Genomic DNA, 23,949 nt, shown 5'->3' with positions numbered 1-23,949 from the left:
AAAACATTATAGAAATTGATAAGTCCAAGGAACGCCTGTAGGTCTGCCTTGTTCCTTGGAGTGGGTGCCTTTTAATTGCTCGTAATTTGTCTTCGTGGGATGAATTCCTTGGCTGTCCAGGAGATATCCCAAAATTCTACTTTTTCGGTACATAACTGGCATTTATCTTTTTTTTACTCTGAGGCCTGCATTTTGGAATCTTCGTAAAACCTCTCTGAGTCGTTTTTCTAGAATGTCTTTGTTAGGTGCGGCGATGAGTACATCATCGAAATATGGGACAACGCCTTTTATCCCTTGTAACAACCTTTCCATTAAACTCTGGAAGATTCCAGGGCGATGCTTACCCAATTGGAGCCGGTTGCATTTAAATGCGCCCTATGTGTTACGATCGTTTGCGCCTCGGCTGTGGTTGGGTCTACAGGCAATTGTTGATACGCCTGGGCTAGATCTAGTTTGGCGAAAACTTTCCCGCCGCCCAGGGAATGGAGCAAATGTTGCACTACCGGTACTGGATAAGCACTTTGCTGCAGTGCGTGGTTTAATGTGGCCCGGTAGTCTCCGCAAATTTTAGGGACCCATCAGGCTTGATAGGCGTCACTATCGGGTTTCCCACGGGCGTGGTCGGTGGGTTCCAGTACGCCCTGCGCTATGAGCTTATCGAGTTGTTCGTCGATTTTAGGCTTTATATAACGGCACCCAACGCAGCTTAAGGCGGATGGGTGCTATCTCAGGGTTCAAGTTAAACGAGATTGGGGTCCCCTTATACTTGCCTAGTCCGTCACAAACGTCTTGGAATTCTTGCACGAGTGCTTCCTCCCAATCGACGCTTTCGGCCTTGTGGACTCCAGCTACAGTGATTCCGAGCGGCCTGAACCATTGAAGGCCTAGAAGACTAGGCCTGTCTCGATCCACGACAGTCAGTGGTAGTGCGACGGTGTGGTCCTTGAATGAGACCTGGAATCTGCGGGACCCGATGACGGGAATTCGGTTTCCCTGATAGTCTTTGAGTATAACCCTTTGAGGGTTAAGGTCTTGGCGGCGAATCGTTGGAATGAGCTGTTGGAGCGTTTTCCATGACACCATCGAGAGGGAAGATCCGGAGTCTACCTCCATCACGCAAGGTTTGTTTTCGATGGCGACTTTACTCGGATTTTCCCGGCATCAAGGGATGTAGCGTGGCCTATGGTGATTGTTTGGTGGGTCTCTTCCCGCCTGGTTTCTTCCCGCCTGGTGGAAGTGGTGGATGGCTTGTTTCTGTAGGAGTGGTTCAATTTTTTTCGTGTGTGTGCCGAAGAATCCGGAAGACTGGAATTCGCCTGTCGGGTTTGGAGTTCTGTTTGCTTCTGCAAACCTTTGCGATGTGACCGCTTCTCCCGCAATGGCGGCAGAATGCGTCAAGGAATTTGCAACCGGATCGTGGGTGATTGGCTCCACAGCCGGCACACGGTCGAAATGAGTGTTGTGTGGACTGATCTCTCTCCGTTCAAGTCGGTTGACCTCTTCCTCATCGCTGTCGGACGGGACTCTAGGTCTTCGTGGTGAGTTGATACCGGGTGTCTCTCCGAGGCGAGGTATCAGTGGCGAGTTTACATAGCGGTGCGTTGGTGCGGCGCATTTGGGCTGCCGACTTCTTGGTCGCCTCCGCTGCCGAGGCTTCTTTAAGGGCATCGGTGAGGCTGATGTCCCCTTAGCCATAATTTTGCTCTGGATCGCGCCGTCTTCTAGGCCCAGAACCAGGCGGTCCCGGAGGGCTTCTTCTAAGTCTGCGAACCCACAGAGGCCTCCTAGGTTCCGGAGGTCCGCGATGTAATTGGCAAGGCTTTCGCCTTCCGTTGGTCCCTCTAGTAATATTCGTGTCTTCTTACTAAGGTTGGTACGGTGGCTGCGTAGTGAGCCCGTAGTAACAGCTCGAGGACGTCCCAGTCCATTTCTTTTACCTCTGCTGGCTTGGCAAGTGACTTTGCCATTTTAAACACGGTCGGCCCACAGTGAGTTAGAAAGATAGCTCTTTTTTTCCGGTTGTTGCATCTTTCAAATTGTTGGTCTCCAGAAACATCTGGAACCGATCCATGTAGGCCTCCCAGTCTTCGGTTTCTGGGTTGAATGGAGCGGGTGGTACGGCACCGCTGGCCATGTTGCCGTTGATGGTGCATGTTCGACCACGTGCTCTGTTGGTTGCTCTGTAGGTTAGTCAGTTCTTCGGTCTCCGAATCCCACCTTCGTCGCCAGTGTTACGTATGGAGAATAACGGAGACCAGACATCTGACCAGTGACTTCAACTCTTTAATAAAGTAATAGAACATAACAGAGCAACGCTTATGGGCAGCAGTAACCCTTTATAGGGTTAGCTGCTGCCTTATTAACCAATGAAAATGTGCAACAAGTTCAAACTACTAACCAATAAGAAAAGTCCCAAAAGTGGCCAATCAGGGACTGGTTCTGGCCCAATCCCAAGTTGTTGTATAAGGACCAATCAAGTGTGCAGGTTTTCAACCCCTAATTTGCATTTAGGTTATTCACTTTTATTGATTCACAACAGAAAGGACCTTGTACTGTAGGTCATCTAGTCCAAACTACCCTTCCAAGCAGGAAATCCTACACCATTTCTGACAAATGGCAGTCCAATCTCTTCTTGAAAGCCTCCGGTGATGAATCTCCCACAACTTCTGAAGGCAAGCTGTTCCATTGGTTGATTGTTCTCACTGTCAGAAAATTTCTCCTTATTTCTAGGTAGAATCTCTCCTTGATCAGCTTCAATCCATTATTCCTTGTCTGGCCTTCGGGTGCCTTGGAAAATAGCTTGACCCCTTCCTCTCTGTGGCAGCCCCTCAAATATTGGAACACTGCTACCATGTCTCCCCTGGTCCTTCTCTTCACTATACTAGCCAAGCCCAGTTCCTGCAACCATTCTTCATATGTTTTAGTCTCCAGTCCCCTAATCATCCTGGTTGCTCTTCTCTGCACTTTTTCTAGAGTATTAAGTATAAAGTAACAACATAATAAGGCTTTACATATTTACTCTGTCTGCAAAACTGATTGCTAACTCACATTCCATATCAATTATTTTCTTTTGTTTCCTGCACTAATTCATATGAAATGTTAATCTATTGGTGCTACTGAAAGCAAATATTCCAATCACAAATTGCCCAGAATATAATGTGTAAATCTATCAGTTTCTCAAACAGTAAAATTGTGGTCAGGAAGAAATTGATATGCTTAATGAGGATCTTAGATGGTAACCTGCTGTCATTTTCCATATCTGATACTCAGTAAGACTTCAAATACTTTTTAAAAATAATTTCTCATTATTTTTTATACTTTATCCCAAAATCACAAATTCTAATATTTTTATACTGGTATAAAGTCTGATACAATAGTTGAGGCACTGGGCTAGAAATTGGGAGACTATGAGGGTGACCTTGGGCCAATCATTTTCTTTCAGCCCTAGGAAGAAGACAATGGCAAGTCATTCCTGAAAACCTTCCCAAGAAAACTGCAGGCACTTATCCTGGTAATTGCCAGTAATCAACTTTGTCTTAAAGGTCCCAAAACTGTGTATTCACTCTAAGGAGCTATTTATTGTCCTAATCAAGTAAAAATGGTATACATGTAGACAACAGTTGTTTGTTCCTCATTGAACTAGCTGCAAATATCTTCTCATTCATAGTAGAATACACATCTCCATTAGAAACCCTCAGTTATTGCACATGTCAGGAGCCTGCTATTAACATAAGACTGGAACCCATGTCACTAAGAATATCCACATTATTGTTCCAAAAGAAGGGAGGAAGGAGAGCTCCCCATTCACTGTGTTCTGTGGTATCTGCAGCAGAGGTGGTATTCAGCAGGTTCTGACCAGTTCTGGAGAACCGGTAGCAGAAATTTTGAGTTGTTCGGAGAACCAGCAAATACCACCTCTGACTGGAAATTTTACAGTATCCTACCCCTGCCATGCCCACCAAGCCACGCCCACAGAACCGGTAGTAAAAAAATTTGAATCCCACCACTGATCTGCAGGAGTTACATCTTTCAGTGGTATTCATGTCACTTGTCCTGTCACTACCAGCAGTGATTGTTGAACCAGAGTCAGTGGTGGTATTCTACCGATTCGGCCAGGTTCTACTGAGCTGGTAGCAGCAATGAGCAGCGGAGACCAAACCGGTTCACTCCACCGCTCTGCTGTTGGGCCCACCCGCCCGCCTGGGCTCCCATACTCTCCTTTATCCTCTGAATTTGAAGCGCAGCTGCTTTGCGTGGCATAGAAGAGTACCGCACGGCAGCTGCTGAAGTGACCGGGATCGTGCAGGCTTGCAGGAAGTGAGTTAGAACACCTCTACGCCTGCGCAAATGCCTCTGTGCCTGCGCAAAGTGTGTGTTTGGTGTGCATGCGCACACAAAGTGTGTGCACATACGCAAAGCACGCCCACCGAACTGGTGGTAAAACACCACTGACCAGAGTGAATGTCAAAACAACTAGAGAGAAGAAAAGTATTGGTATTTCTAATTTATTATTGCTGACTTTGCAGATTTCTTCATCATATTACAAACACAACCTGTTAGAAGCTACTGCTGTTTCTCTTTATTTAGCTTTTCATGTGAGAAGCATGATTTCTTTAGTGGGACTATGAAACTAGCCAAGGACGATGGATTGTCTGATTATTAAGGGCAGTTCTGTCAACATTTAAAAGTGTTCTTTACATTTTATGAGGCATTCGTTTATTCAGTAGGGGGCTGCTACTGGTTCTCCCTGGTTCGGGCAAACCGGTTGTTAATTTTATGGCCAGCTCAGCAAATCGGCAAATCCCACCCCTGGCTGGCACAGCCCACCCTGCCCCTCCCCTCCCAGGTGTCCCCACACAACCCACTTTGGATCGCAGGTTAGTGCAGGGCCTGTGCAAAGACTCAGGGACAGCAAAAAATGGGCCTCCTGGAAATTCTGGAAGGCTGGAAATCAGCCCGTTTCCAGCCTCCAGAGATCCTCCAGAGCCCAGGAAGGGTGCAAACAGCCCACCGCGGGCCATTTTCACAACCAGGGTAGTGCAGGAGGCCAACTAGGCCATGACCACCATGGCTATGCCCACCCAGCAACCGGGCAGAGAACCGGTTGTTAAACTATTTTAAGCCCACCCCTGCATTTATCTTAGTGTTAACTTGCCTAGAGCCATTCTGAATTTGATGGAAAGAATTGCTCTGAATCTGAAAAGGAATGCTATGTAGTTATTTGGTTTGAATTGCTCCATCACAATGTAAGAACACAACCTTTTATGACACATGAATTTGATAAAGGATTGGTAGCCCTTTACCATTGCCATCTAGTCTCCTGTAGGGCATTTAGATCTGTGGAGTGCCACGCATGCACCACCCACATTCATTTTCGGTTCTCCGTTGCTCTGCCGTGCAAACCACTTGTGATTCTACATAAGTGAATTATCCGGGAGGTGGTGACAAAAGGCAGAAGGATGGATGGGTCAGGCAGCACTTATGACCAGAGGATTTTACTTCTGACTTTTTGAGATTTGAGCTGCCATAGAGACTTTCTTTCCATCTTTTAAATCGTAAGAGTAGACCAGAGCTCTGAGATGACCCTATCATTAAGCAAACTGAGCCAATTGTCTCTTGTGGAGGACATCAATGACAACCATTGTGAATAATCCGGCTGTTCCCCATTACAGGGAGTCCTTGATCTACAACAGTTCATTTAGTGACCGCTCAAAGTTACAACGGCATTGAAAAATGTGATTTATGATCATTGTTTGTTTTACAACAGATGCAACATCCCCATGGGCATTTGGTCAAAATTCAGAAGCTTGGCAACTGACTCATATTTATGACAGTCACAGGGTCCCGGGATCATTTGATCACCTTTTATAACCTGGTAAGCAAAGGCAATGGGGAAGCCAGATTCACTTAACAGCTTGCTAATTTAACAACCTCAGCTGAGGCAAGAAATGTGGTAAAATGGGGCAAAACTTACTTAAAACAACAGAAATTTTGGGCTCAATCATGGCCGTAAGTCAAGGATTACTTGTATAGAAAGAGAGACTTAGCTTTGCCATATGACTTGTCCTCAGTTTCCCTCACTATTTCAACAACTATTGTGGAGGTTTATTCCATTGCTGGTATAGAAGAAAAATTCAGGCTCCCTGTATGAAGTGAAACACAGAAGAAATTATATCTTGTTCTTTGTCTCCAAGAGGCAAAGAAGAATGAGTATGACTATCAATAATGAATAATTATATACAATATTTTACCACCATGAAATGGGATCATTTTACACTCTAATCTCTGCCACCAAAATATATTATATTAGAGTTTAGCATCAATAATTATATATGTACGCTAATATGTCCTGTGTGTAATGGAATATTATACTATTTTTCCTTAATTTCACTGAACATAGGGGTGGGAAGTACTAAATACCGTGGTATTTTTCAATAAGAATAAATATCTACATAATTTTGCATTCATTCCTAATACTTAAATCCCTTCTTAACACTGATTGCATGTCAAACAAGGCTCTGTTGTGGTTTGACAGCAGTAGGTATGGATGGCTGAGGTCTCAGAGAGCGATGACTCAGATGAGGGGCCTGCGTGTGATGTAGGGATGGGGCCAGGACTATCAGAGAGTGGAGTACTGCCTTCGGAGCTTGTGGAGGATGGCAGCAGTGATGCAGACGACCCCGAGGAGCCTGTGCCTAGAGCGCATGCACGTAGGGCTGCTCGAAGGAAAGAGCAGCTGCAGCAGCATGGGCAACTCGGGAGTAAGGCTGCAACATGATGGCCCCTCCCTTAAGGGATAAAAGCCAGCCCTCAGAGATGGGATTCTTTGCAGGAAGCAAAGAAGTTCTTGCACTTCAAGTCTTGTGGAAGTTCGGACTATCCTGGTTTGTGTTTGGAGACTTTTGGTTTTGATTATTTCTTTGCAATTTAATCTAGTGTTCTTGGCAGCCTTGCACAACCTTGGCAAGGTTTGTTCTTATCTGGGACAATTAGTTTTTAATAGTGTTTTACTGTGAATGAACGGAATCCACAGAGAAGCATTAAAAAGGTTTTGCTTTTATCTCTGTTTGGTGTTTGCTTTGAATAAGGCTTAGGTCAGAACAGGCTCATATTTGAAAGGAGCAATATCACATGTGAAGGTATCTAACTCTGAACCCTCTGGAAGATAGAATATATAGAAGTTCAACCTGCTGTCACCATCTCCTTTGCATTTTAAATTTATTTTTTTGGCTCCATGTAGAAATGAATCCACCAATGTCATAACTGTGACATGCTGCGAACTCTGTAGACCCTCAGTTCCATGCAGCTGTGAAGAAGTTATTTTTTGCTAGTGGTATGCCATTGTATTCACTACTGTGTTGTTGACTGAAGAGGGGAGGAATCTATTGTCAGATTTCTAGATTAGAGCTTTTCTTAAAAATTGTGGATTTATTTGTAGCACACTTAAAAGCTCTTTTTCTCTGGCTCTTCACAATCATGTTTTATACAGACCAGCATTACTTCTTGTGCATGACTTTTCCATCAGCCACACAAGCTATTGTTGCTGCAGTTTAAAGCAGCAACTTTCTATCCCATTTCAAAACCAGTTTTCTTTTCATAGCCTGAAATAATTCAAATTAAACAAAATTGCACTTGCTAAATAGAACTTGGCTGAAATGCTAGGGATCTAAGAGTAGGTTTTTAACTCTTCTCACTGATTTTCTTCTCAATTCTTGTTCAAAATCATCAGGGGGTTACAGCTTCACTTTTATAAATGGGATTAAAATATATTTTCCATTGAATGTTCTTTCCCCTTGGAATTTCATGAATGCTGCCTTTTTATATAAATTCATTCTTTATAAGGGTATCAAGCCAATGTTGGGTACAACAGAAAAAAATCTGCTAAAATTTGCTGGGATACTCAGCTCAATTGCAAGTATATGTTATTCAAAGATTTATTTATTCTCTTTATTGAGAAGTTCCATAAAATGTGTTCCCAAATAAATCCTCAGCATTTACATGATCTAGCTAATTTAGTGAAGCTAAGCAAATCTAAATATAGTCCAACTTCTTCTAATGTGATGTTTTTTTAACAATGGTGTCTATAACATTCCCATAACGCCATACAGTAGCAATCAAACTATATTTAAAAGACAGCAGTTGTTGGAAGCTGATTGAGTTATTGAGAGGATAGGAAACCACTGAGAATTTTATGCATGTATCCAAGGAGCCCCAAGAATAATATAATAATAAAGTGTGCATTGAATTACAATTTTTTATTATTACTTTTTAAAAATGATAGTAACTTCAGAACCAGCTTGGTGTGGTTGTTAAGATGATGGGGGCCTAGAAATCAAGAAACTGAGTTCTAGTCCCACCTTTTTTTATCCCACTTCTCTCTATATATTTTTATAAATAATTCAAAGCAGTGAACATACCTAACACTCCTTCCTCCTCCTGTTTTCCCCATAAAAATAAGCCTGTGGAGTGAGTTGGGCTGAGGGAAAGTAACTGGCCCAAAGCTACCCAATGGTTTTTCATGCCTAAGGTGGGACTAGAACTCAAGTTTCCTGATTTCTAGGCCCCCATCATCTTAATAACCACGCAAAGCTGGTTCTGAAGTTAACATCATTTAAAACTTAATCACAATCATGTGAGCGGTGTTATTTTATTTGCAACAGATGTTTCAAACTTTGCAACCAATTTGTTTTCATCATGAAAACTTTGCGCATTTTGGTAATGCACCAAAAGGTAAATTGATAGAGCTGTGTTTTTCAAACTCTGCAGCTGCAAATGTATGGACTTCAACTCCCAGGATTTCTTTAGCATGTATATATTTTTTTAATGTCCATAGAACTAGGCAAAGAATCTATGGTAGCAGTACTACACCAAATACACTCAGATGTAAGTAAGTTTGAGAATCATGGATCTCATCAACTTCTGCTTTATTATAGCTACATTCAGTTTGATAGACAAATACACCAATAAATCTGAATAACAGCTATGGGATCATCACTTTCAGGATTCTTTTTTATATATATAATAAAGTTTTATTGAGTTTTAACAAAACAAATAAAACATCTTATTTGAGTACAGCATGGTTCCAGGTTATCACATTTCCATACAGACACAATTTCATATGCATATTCATCTTATGTATTCAACTTCATATCTTATTACTCTTTTTCCAACTTCTCACTATTTCTCCCTTTACTTCTCTTAATTTTCTTTTATGGTTATCTCATTTTCTTCTTATTCAATTTTATTTCTTTTAGCTAAGTTTCTATATCTTTTTATTCATTGTACTTATACTTTTGTCTGTCTTGTTTACAATTTCATATTTTCTCTTCCAACATTCTTAAGAAGCAAAATTCCCCCTATGATTGCCAATCGAAGTGCAACACCTTTAAATCTTATTGTTATTATCATATGAAATCTCACTAAACACTGAATTTGTGCATTCTAAAATTATAACATTCAAATTTCTAATATCTATTTTATATCATGTAGACTCTGCTTTATCATCATTCAGACTCTGCTTGGTACTTCCCCTTGAAAATGTAAAAAGAAAAATTCTAAAAACATAGCAAAAACAATATATATATATAAACATTAGTAAACAAAATAGTTATTCAAAATCATTCTAGTACTGGTATGAACCTTGTAAATCTTTCACGTTTCTTTTCAATATCTATCAATCTTTGAGAACAATTGAAATGTTTCCCTCCCTTCTTCATACTTAACTGTTAATAAGCATACCATTGGATAGTCATAGAGTTTTATCTTATAAATTATTTACTATTAATAAGCAAAATAATTATTCAAATTCATTCTAATAACTGGTATAAATTTCCTTATAAATCTTTCACATTTCTTTTCAATATTTTATCAATCTTTAGAAACAATTGCAATGTTTCCTTCTCTTCTTTATTATTGAATTAATTATAAATAAACATACCATTACATAACAATACAGTTTTATCTCATAGATTATTTATTTATTTCATTTCTAACTCATTACAGTATTCTACTGTCACAACACTATCTTTTGTATCTTTTCAGAATCCTCACTTTTAACTTAATTTAACCACTCTCAGGATTCTTAGCAGAGACCGAAATGTAATGTCTATGAACTGTAACAGTCCCACACATACAGCCAAAAAGTATGGGTTGGTATGTAAATGACACTGTCATCATAATATAACAGGAACAACTGGAGAGGACATATGAAATCATCAGCATCTTCAAAGGAACAAAATTCACAAGGGAAGACGAGAATAACAATATACTACTCTTCCTTGATATCCTCATTAGCAGAGGAAATGGCAACAAATTTGAAACACAACCATTTAAAAACAACCTTACACTAGCCAAGTGCTTCATCACCAAAGTTACAATCCAACCTCCCACAAGAGAAGTGTAGGAAAATTATTTCAATGAGCATAAACTTACTGCAGCAACCCAGGACACCAGAAAAAGGAAACAGACCACTTATGCAACATCTTCAAACAAAATGGATACCCACACAACTTTATCAAAAAATATTGGACCACTCAACCTACTATACCACAACTAACCCAAGCTATGAAAAGAATAACACTGCCATACATCAAGAATACCTCAGAAAATGTTTTATAGAACTTCTCAATAAATCTCTGAATAACATATACTTACAATTGGGCTGAGTATCCCGGCAAATTTTAGCAGATTTTTTTTCTGCTGTATCTAACAATTGGCTTGATATCCTCATAAAGAATGAATTTGTACAAAAAAGAAAGCACAAGCTATGAAAAGAGTTACACTGCCATACATCAAGAACTTCTTAGAAATAATCAGATTATTATAGCCATATAGTATGTCCAAACCTACTAAAGTTGTCCAAAATATCTTAAGTAAATTTAAAAATCCAGTAACTCAAGAAGAAAAAATAGGACTTTTCTACAACATTCAGTGTAAGAATGATTCACAGTCTCTATGTAGAACAGACAGGCGGAAGACTTAGCAGAGCACTTCTAGGAACACCAGCTGGCAGTCAGAAGATGAATCGAAAATTTCTTAATTTAACAACACTTGGTTTGTTAACAACTGGGAAATTGCAAACATCCTAGACCTAGATCAAAAATGTTAAAGAGAATTCCTGAAAGCTTATCATTTAGACAAATCAGCCATCAGTTGACCCATAGAAATAAACCACACCATTCAAAAGACAATTAAATAAAAAACTAAGAAAGAAACTGTTGGAAGTTAAAACTCATCCCTCTCCTAGGAAAATGAAATATTTTAGGATATGCCAAAAAGGTAGAATATTTCCCCTAAAAAGAGAAATCCAGAAGCAGAAACTCACCTCAGAAGCAGAAGCTCACTCTACCTTTGTTAATGGGCAGGCCATTAAGGTGTGGGCCAGGGTATTCTACATAACAAAGCCCTCTACCCATCTCACCACATGGCCTGAGAAGATTCCATCAGCCAGCAGTCAGGTGAAGCCGTTTGGTCCAGACAAAGCCTACAAAGTTAGCTAAGACCCCCACCCCTGGGAGTTTGACAGCTAATGGGATACATTTCTTACACAGGAACAGGAAACACTAAGGTGGGGCCCAACAGAGGGTATAAAACTAAAGGTCTCTCAGCATCTCAGCCCTTCTTTTCTCCTTCACCCAACATCTTGAAGCATGTGATTGTCCTTTTCACTCTGGAGCTCCAAGCCATGTAGTCCTGTCCACGACTAAACCATCTTTCCAAACAGCCTCCATGTTTCCAGTGTCTTTTTCCCTACTTGGAACTGAACCCAGAAGGATAATTCTTCCAACAAAACAAAATGATCAGAACAATCCTCTCCAGCATCCAGCACTCAGATAAGGAGGGATTAATACCAGGCAAACAATCAACCATAAAACAATACCCTAATTAAAGAACTACTACAAATACCATACCCCCACCAGAATTGGTGAGCTACTATATATAAATAGGGAACAAGCCCCACACTCACTACCACTGATAATGTTATTTAGTTGGGTAATAAAAGAGTACCAAAAACTTCACATTTAGCCCTCAGCTACATATATTTACTTCTGTCGAAAAGAAAATAGTTAATGGTGGGACAGATGCACTTTTTTCTCTTTTCGTTTCTCATGTTTCTTAAGGTAACAGTATTGTGAGACTTCACATAATAAAGCACTGGGAATCTCTTCTTGATTCAGTGTGGGCTTGTTTGTGTGTGTGTGCATGCCTTAAGCAACAACTATCAATTTCTTGATGCTTTAAAAATGACATTTTTATTATATTTTGAACTAAGGTAATTAATTGAGCATAGTAAACTCTTCAGAAGCGAATGTGTTGTGGAAATATTGTGCAACTAACACCCTGTGTTTTTTTGTTTTGCCTAATAATTTCCAGCTCTCCCGCAAGGCCTCTTTTTCTGTTGTTTCCCCATCTGTTGGGCCCTTCCTCATCTCTTATTTCCTATTTTAGAAACCAAACAATGTTATTGTAATTGGGGGAAATCACTTCTGAAGCACTGTTCATCTCTTCTTTTTCTCAATATCTAAATCCCTTTAATTGCCTTCTGGAATGTTCTCCCTGGTTCCTACCAAAAGTGCTTGTGTCCACAAGTAAGTATAAACCTTAGTGAATTAGTTAAGCAAGCCATTATGATTTCATTCACTCAAATTGTTAAACCTAATAGAATTCACATAAACCAAACATGCTTTATGCTTTAGATTAATGTATGATACTGTGCAAATAAAAGTGTCCTTAAGTTGTCTTCATTTTCATTTCTCTCTGTGCTTTCTATAGACAATGGCTCCATTAGAAGTACCACAATATCAGTCAAGAAGCATTTTCATTTAATTTTCTTAAAGAGTTTGTTCCTTGCGTAACCAAATCTGGTTTGGAATAATCTCATTGTCATCATTTAGTGCACATATCCTCCGGTCTGCATTTCTCCAACTGTGCTAACAATTAAATTATTGGCTTACAATGTAAAGGGTAAGGGCTAAATCTTTGTCCTCCACCATGCTGCACTATATGATGTGGCAGGAAGGTTTGTATAACAGAAGATTAATTTGGTGGATAGCAAATTAAATTTAATTGGCTCTGCCTATAGAAGTACAAAAATTTACACCAAAGGAGAGATGCATTCCCTCAAATCTTGAGGTCAGCCCTCAGAAATTGCTGAACTACTACATAATTGCCATTTTTAAATGGAAAAGAAGGGAACATTATGAAATGGGTAACTGGAGGACAGGGCAGGATATAAATCTATCAACCTCACTGAATGTGAATTAAAATTAAAAGTTTATGACATCACATCAAAATTAATTTGTTCTAGTTCCTTTCCATTCTTAAAAGCATGCAACTCAGTGGTGGGATTCAAAATTTTTTACTACCGGTTCTGTGGGCGTGGCTTGGTTGGCGTGGCAGGGGAAGGATACTGTACAAACTCCAGTCAGAAGTGGTATTTGACGCTTCTCCAAAGTACTCAAAATTTCTGCTACCGGTTCTCCAGAACTGGTCAGAATCTGCTGAATACCACCTCTGATACAACTTAATATTTGGATGTAGCCCTCAGCTTAAAAACAATGGTGCACTTTTAACCCACAGTCCCTTTTTGGTTCTGTTTATCGTCTTTACTCACTCCATTATCCAACGTGGATCAGTTCCTTCCCCAAGGAAAAGCTCTTAAAATTAGAACTGTGAAGTGGATAGGTGGCTTTACTCTTGTGCCTTAGTGAGAGCACTTCAATGCCTTCACTCATAGCTACTAGACATTGTAATCTAGGCTGTTACTCACTGTCAGACAGTACAGCTGAGGAGATCTTCAAAGAGATGATCCGCTCCAATGGAAGTTCATGTAAAAAAATTTAAAGTGAGATCATAAAGGGATGTTGCCCTCCATTTTTAAATAGCAAAGCAAAGCAGCTACATCACTTTGGAAAAGAAATGTTTTTTTTAATATTATTTGCTTTTGTTTAAAATGTTACTGTGAAGATTAACTGTGTTTGTTTGTGTGTGTGTGTGTGTGTGTGTGTGTGAAAATAAGCCAAAAGCATTCAAGTAGTTCCACCATTTCTGCCTGTTCTACTAGATGTGGAAGGATGGTCATGATCCAGATCCTAAGTTTTAAATCACGTCCATCATGTGAAATTCATTTGGCCTTAAACCTGCAGGCATTTTGAAAGACTTTGAAGACCAGGATATCCCTCCAGGCATGGGATCTGTGTGATTTGTCTTAATATGACTTTGTTGACTGGTTCAGCTTGTCCTCAGGTGCCATTTTATAGTACTGTTATTGCATTGTTATCTCTACAACTTTTGCTGTTTTGTTGCTTTTGAGAGTTTTAATCCCAGATTTACCACTCAGAGATACAACTGTGATATGTGCAGCTATATAACTTAATAAAGACCAGAAAAATGACAATAATCATGTCCTTCTACAAAGCTATATTGACAGACTCTACTTACCAAGGTGGGTGTGGAATATTGAAAGTACAGCAAACAACTGAAGGAAAAAGGGCATTGGAAGAATATCTGAAGGACAGTGAAGAAGATTCACTGAAAACCATGAAGACTTGCTGAGCACTGGAGAGAGCAAAAACTGTTTTACAAAAAAGATCAAATGAAGAATAGAAAAAGGGTGGCGTGTCAAAGCTACACTCCAGCAAATGGGCACAACTGGATCAAAGAAAGGGGAAGGAAGTCTGAGCCAAAATAAAAGTGGATTTAAGTAAATGAAATGAATTCAGAATAGTCCATATGGATGTTCCCCATGTAGCAAATATATTTGGTGACAAGGTATCCACAGGGAGAAGAGTCAAAAAAGACAGCAGCAATAGTGGTTGTTTCCTAAATGGTTTAGGGCAGGCATGTACAAGCCACAGCCCATGGACTGCATGTGGCCTTCAACAATTAATAATGCAGCCCCATGACCAGAATAAAAAATAGCAAGGAGCTTGCTATTTATATACATTAACTATATATTTTATACACAGCTCAAGATAATTCCTCTCCATTCAATGCAATCCAAAAAGTTGGACAACCAGGGTTTTAGGGCTTGGAGTTTGATGGGTTGCCCGATTCCCAGGAACCTGCTTTACACTAAGTTCATCCACAGAGGGCCTTCAGACTCCTAATCATCTGAAGAAGTGTGACAATTTTCAGTTGACTGCATTTTTGTTTTTCCTCAGGCACCAGTTTCATAATGTTTTTAGTCTGCTTTACTCACTAGTCCATGCTTCATTTGTTGTGCTGCTCTGAAGGTGTACTTGGGTGATTACAACTTGTAAACTTAGGAATTTTGTTTTGCTGTTTGAAGAGTGATATATAAATTCCAATACGTAGTTTCTGGATCTCATGGTGTTAGAAGCCTCCAAAATTTTCTGTAGTTTTCAGATTTGATTTTATACTATTTTCCATGTAGTTATTAACTCCCACACACACCCCACACCCCATATTCAGATACCATCCATCTAACAGATGAATGTTAATAGTGTTTTGGTTTTCTGGCAGGAGGGATTGAAAAAAGGAATCTTAATCCATAAGGATAGTTTGCTTTTCATTTTAGCACAATGCTTACCTAAGTAGCAACTGTTAATTTGATAAAATATTGGACCACTAAATCACAACCTCCTACAGAATATTTTTTTTCTTTTTTCCCACTCCCCAGTCCAATACTTTCAACTCAGCCTTACATTTCAATCTCTCTGCAGCAAGAAGAGTTCCCCTTGTTTTGATTTTGACAAGCATGGCATGCATGTCTCTTTCACTGCATGCCTCACTGCTCCCTCATGTGCCAAGGTACAGCTGAATCTGCCTCCTCAAATGTCCCTGAATAGAAAGGTGGGATATAAATCAAACAAATAGTAGTACATCTCCAACTACTCAAAGTTTCACATCTTCACAGTATTATCACACTGAAAGACATCTACGCAGCACTAGCTAGAATGCTCACTTTGAATTGTGGCATTGTTTCCAGATTAAAAGAAGCAATATTCTACAGTGTCAGACATAGAGATAAGAAAAGATGTGTTGCTTCTGTCACCTTTTCATTAAAATTAATGAAAATTTTGTTTTATTACAACAACAAAAATCATAACTGAAGTTTTCAAATCAGGAATGTAGTTTTTCCTATACGTCCAATTTTGTTAACCTAAGCACGGTTACAAATCAATAGGCTAAAACACAATACTGCTTCTGTATATACTTAAAATTGTATTTTTGTATCTAGTTAGTTTTTCCTTGTAAAATGGAGTCCTGTATCTTAAGCAAGACAATGCAAGTTCCTTATTTGTACTGGCCAGGCGGCTAGCAATCAATAATTGAAATGTCTCAAAATAATATGGCCCATTTTGAACTTATTCTCTGATGTCATTAGCAGTACTAAACATGGACAGGGAATAAATAAGCATGGAACTTTACTAAGGCAATTAAATCATATTTGTTTTCATAGAATTCCAAGGATAAGAGTCAGTTCAGGAAGGAACAGAATCAGGAAAAAAAAAACCTTAAAAATTCAATTGTACTCCTTCAAACAAGTGCATTTCTATAAATTCAAATTGTTGGAAGTCTTGATAATCATTTTGGTAACTATGTATTTTCTGTATAAAAAGTGGGTTCCCGTCTATGTACTGAAAACTTTAATGTAATTGGAGCAATTCCAGACAGAAACATCAGAGTATGGCATGTTCTGAAAAAATAGATTCTTGAGAAACTAAAACTTACCTCAATGGCCTCAATGAATTAGGGGCAAAGGGTTAGAGAAGCCTGTCATAATTGTTGCACATATAATTTTCAACTAGTGTCTGTACTTTAAAGGTACAACATTTATATCATGCTTTTTGGTGCACACCTTTTGAGAAATAAAAACTGAAAGCACAGCAAATCTATGGAATTTACCTAATCATGTTTTATAGATACAGCTGCGTTTCAGCTCAACAAAACTGAATCTCTGTTGGAATATGAATATTTGTGTTTACTTCTAAGACACAAGATATCCTCAAATATTTTAATGGGTTCATAAATTCTATATTTAAGCTACAATATACATTTTTTTCATATAAATTTTTTCATATAAATGCAGCACATTAAATACATTTTAAATAGATATCCATTGCTACTGAATTATAGGTAATAAAGTAAAATACTTAAAAATTAAGACAAAAACAAATATTATTTCGTGTATTTTAATAGCAAACTTACAGGTACAGCACAGAAGACAGACAACATTAAAAACATGAACTTGCATGTAGGACAACTTAGAAAAGTATGAGTGGATGGATCTATTGTATGATACAGACTTAATATAGTTGCCATCAATAAGAAATTTACCTTTAAAAAAAAAACCCAAATGCTGGCATTGTCCAGAAAAGTTTGACTGGCATATTTATAATTGTTATAAAGTTGAACTGCTGAAATTTTGTTCAATGAAATGGGTTTTTTAAAGAGCAATAATGCTTTATATGTCCCCACATTTATATTAAAAATCCACACACAAATGAAAATGAAAAATAACTTGCCAATACCCGATTCTGTCCTCTATTTTTCCATCTGCAACCATAGACTTAGGTACCTTTTAACCCCATGGGAAAAAAAATCTAACGTTCATTACTACCAATAACAGGAAGAAGAGATTTATTTGTTTTGAGAATGACAAATCCATCTTAATAGAATTTAAGCACGCTCTCCACGTATGCGGCGTGCTAGCTGGATATCTTTTGGCATGATTGTGACACGTTTGGCGTGGATAGCACAAAGGTTGGTGTCTTCAAACAGGCCAACCAGGTAGGCCTCACTTGCCTCCTATTGAGAAAAGAAAATAGTTTAAATGTTTAAAATAAAAAGTACCCAAATCCTCATAAAATACGCAGGTAAGTTTATTTTCAAGCTAAGCAAAAGAAAATGGAAAAATATTCTTTTCTGTATCTTAACTCCTAATTTTAATCTTGTATCTAAAACTCTCTTATTGGTTCCACACATGGATTTTCTTGGCTCTTTTATTTATATTGTATTTTCCAAGCCCCATTAACATTCTTTCATTGTAACTTTCAAAATAAAACACAGCTCCGTATTGGATCCAATCCACCAATGGGAACAACAAAGGCAATTCATAATTATTTCTGAAAATGCTGTTCTCACTAAAAGAATAGACCCAATCTCTAGTTCAATAGAAATAGAAATGAATGCCATGCTTTGAGTTTGTAGATATTTTAGTTTTAACAGACATCTCTTTTTTCTCCTTCCTTCAAACCATAACTAAGGTAGTCCTCAACTTATGTCAACTGTGACAAGAATTTCCATTGCTAAACAAGACAGTTGCTAAGTAAGTAATATCCAATTTTACAACCTTTTTGTAATGGTTGTTAAGCAGGGATGGGATTCAACCGGCATTACTACCAGTTCGGTATTTGTGTTTTGTGCGCGCATGTATTACACCATTAGCTGAGCCACCGGGACAGCACGGGTGTGCAGTGTTTCAAAAAACACTTTTTTTACTGCTTTTTCAACCTCAGCTGTGCCGCGCAAAGCAGCTGAGCTTGCAAAAGTAGGAAATAAAGGACAGGTAAGAGCCTGGGCAGGTGGGTAGGCCAAACAGCAGCAGACACAGAACAGGTTCTGTGTCTGCTACTCATCGGAGCTACTGGTTCTACAGAGCCGGGCAGAACTGATAGCATCCCACCCGTTGTTAAGCGAATCACTACTGTTACTAAATGAATCATGCAGTCATTAAAGGAATCTGGTCTCCCCCATGGACTTTGCTTATTGGAAGCTGGTCATGTGAGCCTGAGACACAGCAACTATTATAAATACATACCAGATGCCAAGTAGCTGAATTTTGATCATGTGACCATGGGGATGTTATGATGGCTTTTAAATGTGAGGACTGCTCGTAAATTTTTCCCAATACCACAATACTATCGAACAATTGCTAAACAACTGGCTGTATGTCGAGGACTACAGGTAGTCCTCGACTTATGACCACAACTGAGGTCAAAATTTATGTTGCTAAATGAGAAATTTGTTAAGTGAATTTTGTCCCATTTTATGATTTTTCTTGTCAAATTTGTTAAGTGAATCACTGCAGTTGTTAAATTAGTAATTTGGTTGTTAACTGAACCTGGCTTCCCCACTGACTTTGCTAGTCAGAAGTTTATCAAAGGGGATTGTATGATCCCAGGGCATTGCAACCGACATAAATGTGAGTTAGTTGTCAAGCATCCAAATGTATATCACATGACCATGGGGATGCTGCAATGGTCATGTGAAAAATGGTCATAAGTAACTTTTTTCACTTGTAATTTTGAACGGTCACTAAGCAAACTTTTGTAAGTCAAGGACTACCTGTACCTATACAATATTGATTTACTATTTTACACAATGTTGCATGTTGAGTATGGAGGAACTAAGGAGGAACCTGCAATAGAAGTAGACTGGATTTGGGTACATTCCAAGTATCTTATCTCAAGAGCTTTCACAATTCATTAACAAAGGATATATGTTCATATGTAAAATGCATAAAGAAAAAATAGTAATATTTTTAAAGATAAATCCAAGTTAGTTTTCAGTTAAACTATTACACTGAATGGTGTTAAACCATGGAATAGTTGACTATAGTCATAAATGTTGGATTCTTGACCTCACAATGATTTTGCCTTATTTAGAGAATCATGCAATGACAAGCAGATAATCAGAAATCTCATTTTCAAAGTAATTCAAATTTCTAAAATGTGAAAACAGCACTTTTAACTTTATATTTTAAGACATAACTTATTCATAACTGCAAGACAAAATCTTGCATTTCACCTGTAATGTACATTTATCTAGCTAAGATTTGACATGGTCCACCCAGATGAGAATTTCTCTGGAATGGTTTCTATTAGTATAAAGTTGATAATCACACAACATACAGTAAGAGTGTACTTTCCACTCTTTAGCAGCTTAAAAGAAACTGGTATTTTCTCTCCATTAATACTTACATAAAAAAGAATGGTCCCTTTCTCATGTAGCATAATACGATTCATATTCGCAAAACATTTGCTAATCTAAAATTACTGGCATCATCACATTTCTTTAGAATACTTACATTGTCATAATGTTATTGTTAGAATATATTTTGAACTCCAACAATCCCTGTTTTAGCTTTTGAGATTCTGCTGAGGAAGCAGATTACTTTTTTAAAAAACAGTGGCAGTTATCAGCTCACCTACAATTACATAGATTCTTATTTCTGAAGCCCACCAATCATATTAAATTTTGACTGACCATAGAAACAGCTCAACCAATAAGGTGACTGTATGGAAGCAACCAATCACATGCATTCTCACATACCAAAAGCACAGTATTATCAATGGCTGCACTCGTAGAAAAGAACTTGGGTATAATTTCTGTTGGCAAATCTACATCCACCCATGTAATATAACTAAACAGATTTATTTAGAGCAAAATGCAATGCTGTAATTTCTCAAAACAAGGTTAAAAAACATATAGAAAAAGATGTGTATTTTTCTTTAATATAAAAAAGATTAGTAGAGGAAATTGTAATATCTACTATAGCAAAAACACAATTAGTCATTAGTCACAACCAAAGGATGTGTGTGTTTTAGAAGGATAACTTAAAATAACAATTTTTTACCTGCAAAGCACCAATAGCTGCGCTCTGGAAACGCAGATCTGTTTTGAAGTCCTGGGCAATTTCACGCACCAGGCGCTGAAATGGAAGTTTGCGGATCAGAAGTTCAGTTGATTTCTGATAACGTCTGATTTCACGAAGAGCTACAGTACCTGGCCTTTGAATAAAAACAAAGCAAAAATAATTAAGCATTTCCCTTCCGATTTTAAAAAGAAATATACAAAACTCAATGTATATTCACAGAAACACATGCTGTACAAAACCAATTTACATGAATGAAATAAGCTTGCAGAAAAAACATAAGTAGACTTAAATTAAAAACAGAACTTTATATAAGACTCCAATTGCAATAATTCAATTGTATTCTGTTTTCTCAAACTCCTATGAAAGTTGTTAAGAAATTAAATCACTTTTTACCATGGAGGTTGCTGATCAAATTAGTGGCTTCTAAAATACCAACAAGTTATGTCAGTTGCTATTTCTTTTGTTTATTTATTTTTTAAATATAAAATCTGTAGTATTTACTTCTTATTCTGGATCAGATACTGCCCTCTAGTGGTACACTGTACAAAACCTACCATTTGTACAGTTACGGTTGAAGAATTAAACTACTGTAATGTTAACGCTGTAAATGAAAAACGCCCAATATATTTGAAACAAATAAACCAAATATTAGATAACCACTATATTTATCAAGCCTTATGATGGCATCCTACAAGCCAGCAAACTCAGGTTAATATTAAAGCTGCATTTTTCCCGATTCTATTTTAAATTTGATTTAATTAATAAAATAGGTCCATTATTATTATTATTGGTCATTCCACTGGTTTACAGACATATTTCGTTCCAAATATTTTACCAGTCAGGTCTAAATTTTTTGCATTCAAAAAATAACGACCTTGCTTAAATAATCTTGACTCGATCCAAGAAACTGATGTTTACCCTCCTCGAGCAAAAAAACTGCGTTCCGATAAATATTTCGGCGTCGTTTATGGGGCGATCACATCGCAAGACTTTTTCTTCCGCTCATTTTTTATACCTGTAGCGATGAGGTTTCTTGACCCCGCCGGTAGAGGGCGCACTCTTGCGAGCGGCTTTTGTCGCGAGTTGCTTCCTGGGCGCCTTCCCCCCAGTGGATTTGCGGGCAGTTTGCTTGGTACGAGCCATGTTCCCGCGAACTTCTCTTCCTTATACCTATCGGCAAGAAGTCACCCACGCGATCACCACATTAGAACAAGGCAGCCGGTCGAAAAACATCCGCCGAAAATGCCCTTTTTGTTTTTTGTTTTTCCCACGCACAAAAATTGATCACGCCTCGGATGTAAAAGAATCCCCAGAAACCTTTAAAACAATTAAAACCGCGCAGATCCACACCTTCGATGCCAATCCGACTAGCAGACTTCTGCAGCCTGCCTGACACTCCGGCTTATCGGCTTGCAACGTGTTTTTGTGTTGTTGTTTTTTTTAAAAAAAGCCTTCCCTACAAGTCCTAAATTGGATGAGAAAATGTCGGTGGGAGTTCGCGCTCTAATTGTATTTAAGCGGCAAATCTATCCGCCTAAGATTTCAGCAGATGCCTAAAGCCCTTTGCCCAGCGCTCCAAATTGGAGAGCGATGCAGCGAAGGTGTCTCCAACCTAATAGCAACACCTCGATCCCTTCCCTTCCTCCCCTTGGCGGGGACGAAAAAAGTGTCCCCGATTGCAGAAGACATCGGGGGGGGGGACGTGCAACCGACGGATAGCTTGAACGGAGTAAAAGAAGGGCAAACGTCCGCATGAAAGCAGGGGCAACCAGAAGGGGGAAAGCCCGGGCTGACAGCTTGCTGCTGCTGCTGCTGCTGCAAAGAAGCCATCGCTCCTTTCGGGCGGGCGAAGGGAATCAAATGGAAGGCGCCCGCGAGGCCAGAGTTCTGCCACAAAAGGAAAAGCCAAGTCAGAGGTTAGGAGCCAGAAAGCAACGAGAGAACTTTTTTTGCGGGGGGCTGCCGCCTCTGCCTATGTAAGTGCCAGTCTGCCTCGCTCCCAAGCGCCTCTCGCTGGCAAACTCAGCCCCAACAAAATGGAAACAATCGCCAAACGCAGCCCTACTACTACTCCCTTTGCAGGAGAGAAAGAGACGGGGGGAATAAAATAAAACAGCAGCATCCAAAGCCCGCAAACGCTTCAAACTAGGTGAGATCCGGCAGGCTAAGGGGAGAGTGGAAAAGTTTGGACAAACCCCCAACACCAAATCTCCCCGGGTGCGAAGGCTTTCCAAGGCACCTTTCTCCCCCTCCGAATGGTTTTTTAGGCAAGAGGGGGAAAAATATGGTCGGTGACCAGAGAAAAGAGACAAGATGGTGAAGCTGAGCAACAACTGTGGGGAAGAGGGGAAGGCAGGCAAGGAGACTTTCCCGGGGTTGGCAACGAGGCTTCCCTTTGCAGCCGTTTCCCGGCTCCCATCTAGGGCGGCGATGGGGCGAGGGAGTCGGCGAGGGAGTGGGGAGAAGGACAGTGAAGGTTTGGGGGAGGGCGAGGGCCAAAGAAAGGGGCAACGGCCAAGCAAAGTGGGGGGGTCTAAAGGGAAGGAGCAGCCCGAGCTTCTCCGCCGTATTCGGGAAGGCGGAGAGATAAAGGGACTCTCCGGTTCCCCAACAGCGGTTCTCGCTCCCAGAAGTTTGCCAGGGAAGCCAGGGGACGGCTCGGAGGGGTCTACCGCCGAGCGGGGATCTGGGAGGGGGGGTCCTGTAAAGGAGGCTGAAGACTTACCCCCGTCCGCTTACGCTGAGCGCGGCTGCCGAGCAGGCAAGGAAAGAGGAGGAGGTGCTGAAGCTGCTGCGGGCGACGGCGGATGAGAGCACAATTGAAAGATGGCTGACTCGCGAAGGCAGACTCTGCTGCTTAGCTACGCCCCTCGACCGCCCAGGCAACGCCTCCTCCCCCAGAGGCCGCCAATGGCGCACAATGGAGGGAAGGCGAGGCCACGCCCACCCGCTCTCCTCCCCACCCACTCTCCGTTTCCCGCGGCCGCCTCCGTGTGTACAAACACAAAAGACACGCTGCGCGCGCCCCAGGCACAGAGTGAGTAAGTGAGAGAGGAAGAGAGGGATTCCCCTGGCCGCCCTCTCCCTCCGCCTAGCGAGAGCCGGTACAGATGTCGGGAGATCACGCGGCCCGATTCGATGGCCAACAGCCAAACCGCGAGCAGCCCCAACTGTCAGGCCAACGGTCACTTATTACTACCGTTAGTACCTGACCGGGGAGGAGTTCTCTCCGACACCATCCTCTCGTGTTCCCCGCTGCTGAATCCCTTTCAGCACTCTACGTGTGGTCCCATTTTAAGAGACCCCCCTTGTATCCCAGTGTACAA

General features: G+C 40.0%; 1 protein-coding gene and 1 long non-coding RNA gene across 2 annotated transcripts; one reads left to right on the top strand and one right to left on the bottom strand.

Annotated features, from left to right (window-relative positions):
* Nucleotides 1-3,448: 3,448 nt before the first annotated feature.
* Nucleotides 3,449-14,507, top strand: LOC148132812 (uncharacterized). The gene is made up of 3 exons (XR_015749462.1): nucleotides 3,449-3,511; nucleotides 5,768-5,875; nucleotides 14,417-14,507. It is a non-coding gene; the product is annotated as an uncharacterized LOC148132812 (long non-coding RNA).
* Nucleotides 14,508-17,140: 2,633 nt separating this feature from the next.
* Nucleotides 17,141-23,491, bottom strand: H3-3A (H3.3 histone A). The gene is made up of 4 exons (XM_026682107.2): nucleotides 23,349-23,491; nucleotides 21,639-21,793; nucleotides 20,603-20,756; nucleotides 17,141-17,772 (listed from the first exon to the last, which is right to left on the bottom strand). The coding sequence occupies exons 2-4, from the start codon at nucleotides 21,764-21,766 to the stop codon at nucleotides 17,644-17,646; spliced, it is 411 nt and encodes a 136-aa protein (XP_026537892.1). The 5' UTR covers nucleotides 21,767-21,793; nucleotides 23,349-23,491; the 3' UTR covers nucleotides 17,141-17,643.
* Between the last annotated feature and the right edge of the window lie 458 nt (nucleotides 23,492-23,949).

Source organism: Notechis scutatus, chromosome 1, assembly GCF_049901735.1.
Source record: "Notechis scutatus isolate UNSWTSFEM ecotype Mainland chromosome 1, rNotScu1.2, whole genome shotgun sequence".
NCBI classification, from domain to species: domain Eukaryota; kingdom Metazoa; phylum Chordata; class Lepidosauria; order Squamata; family Elapidae; genus Notechis; species Notechis scutatus.
Note: the sequence above shows the minus strand (reverse complement) of the source record. Positions and strands in the feature narration are given on the sequence as shown.

Coding starts and splice junctions, on each gene's coding strand:
- H3-3A (XM_026682107.2), bottom strand. CDS start 21,766: ATGGCTCGTACCAAGCAAACTGCCCGCAAATCCACTGGGGGGAAGGCG. Junction 20,757..21,638: donor AAGAAACCTCATCGCTACAG/GTATAAAAAATG, acceptor TTTTATTCAAAG/GCCAGGTACTGTAGCTCTTC. Junction 17,773..20,602: donor CAGCTATTGGTGCTTTGCAG/GTAAAAAATTGT, acceptor TTTTCTCAATAG/GAGGCAAGTGAGGCCTACCT.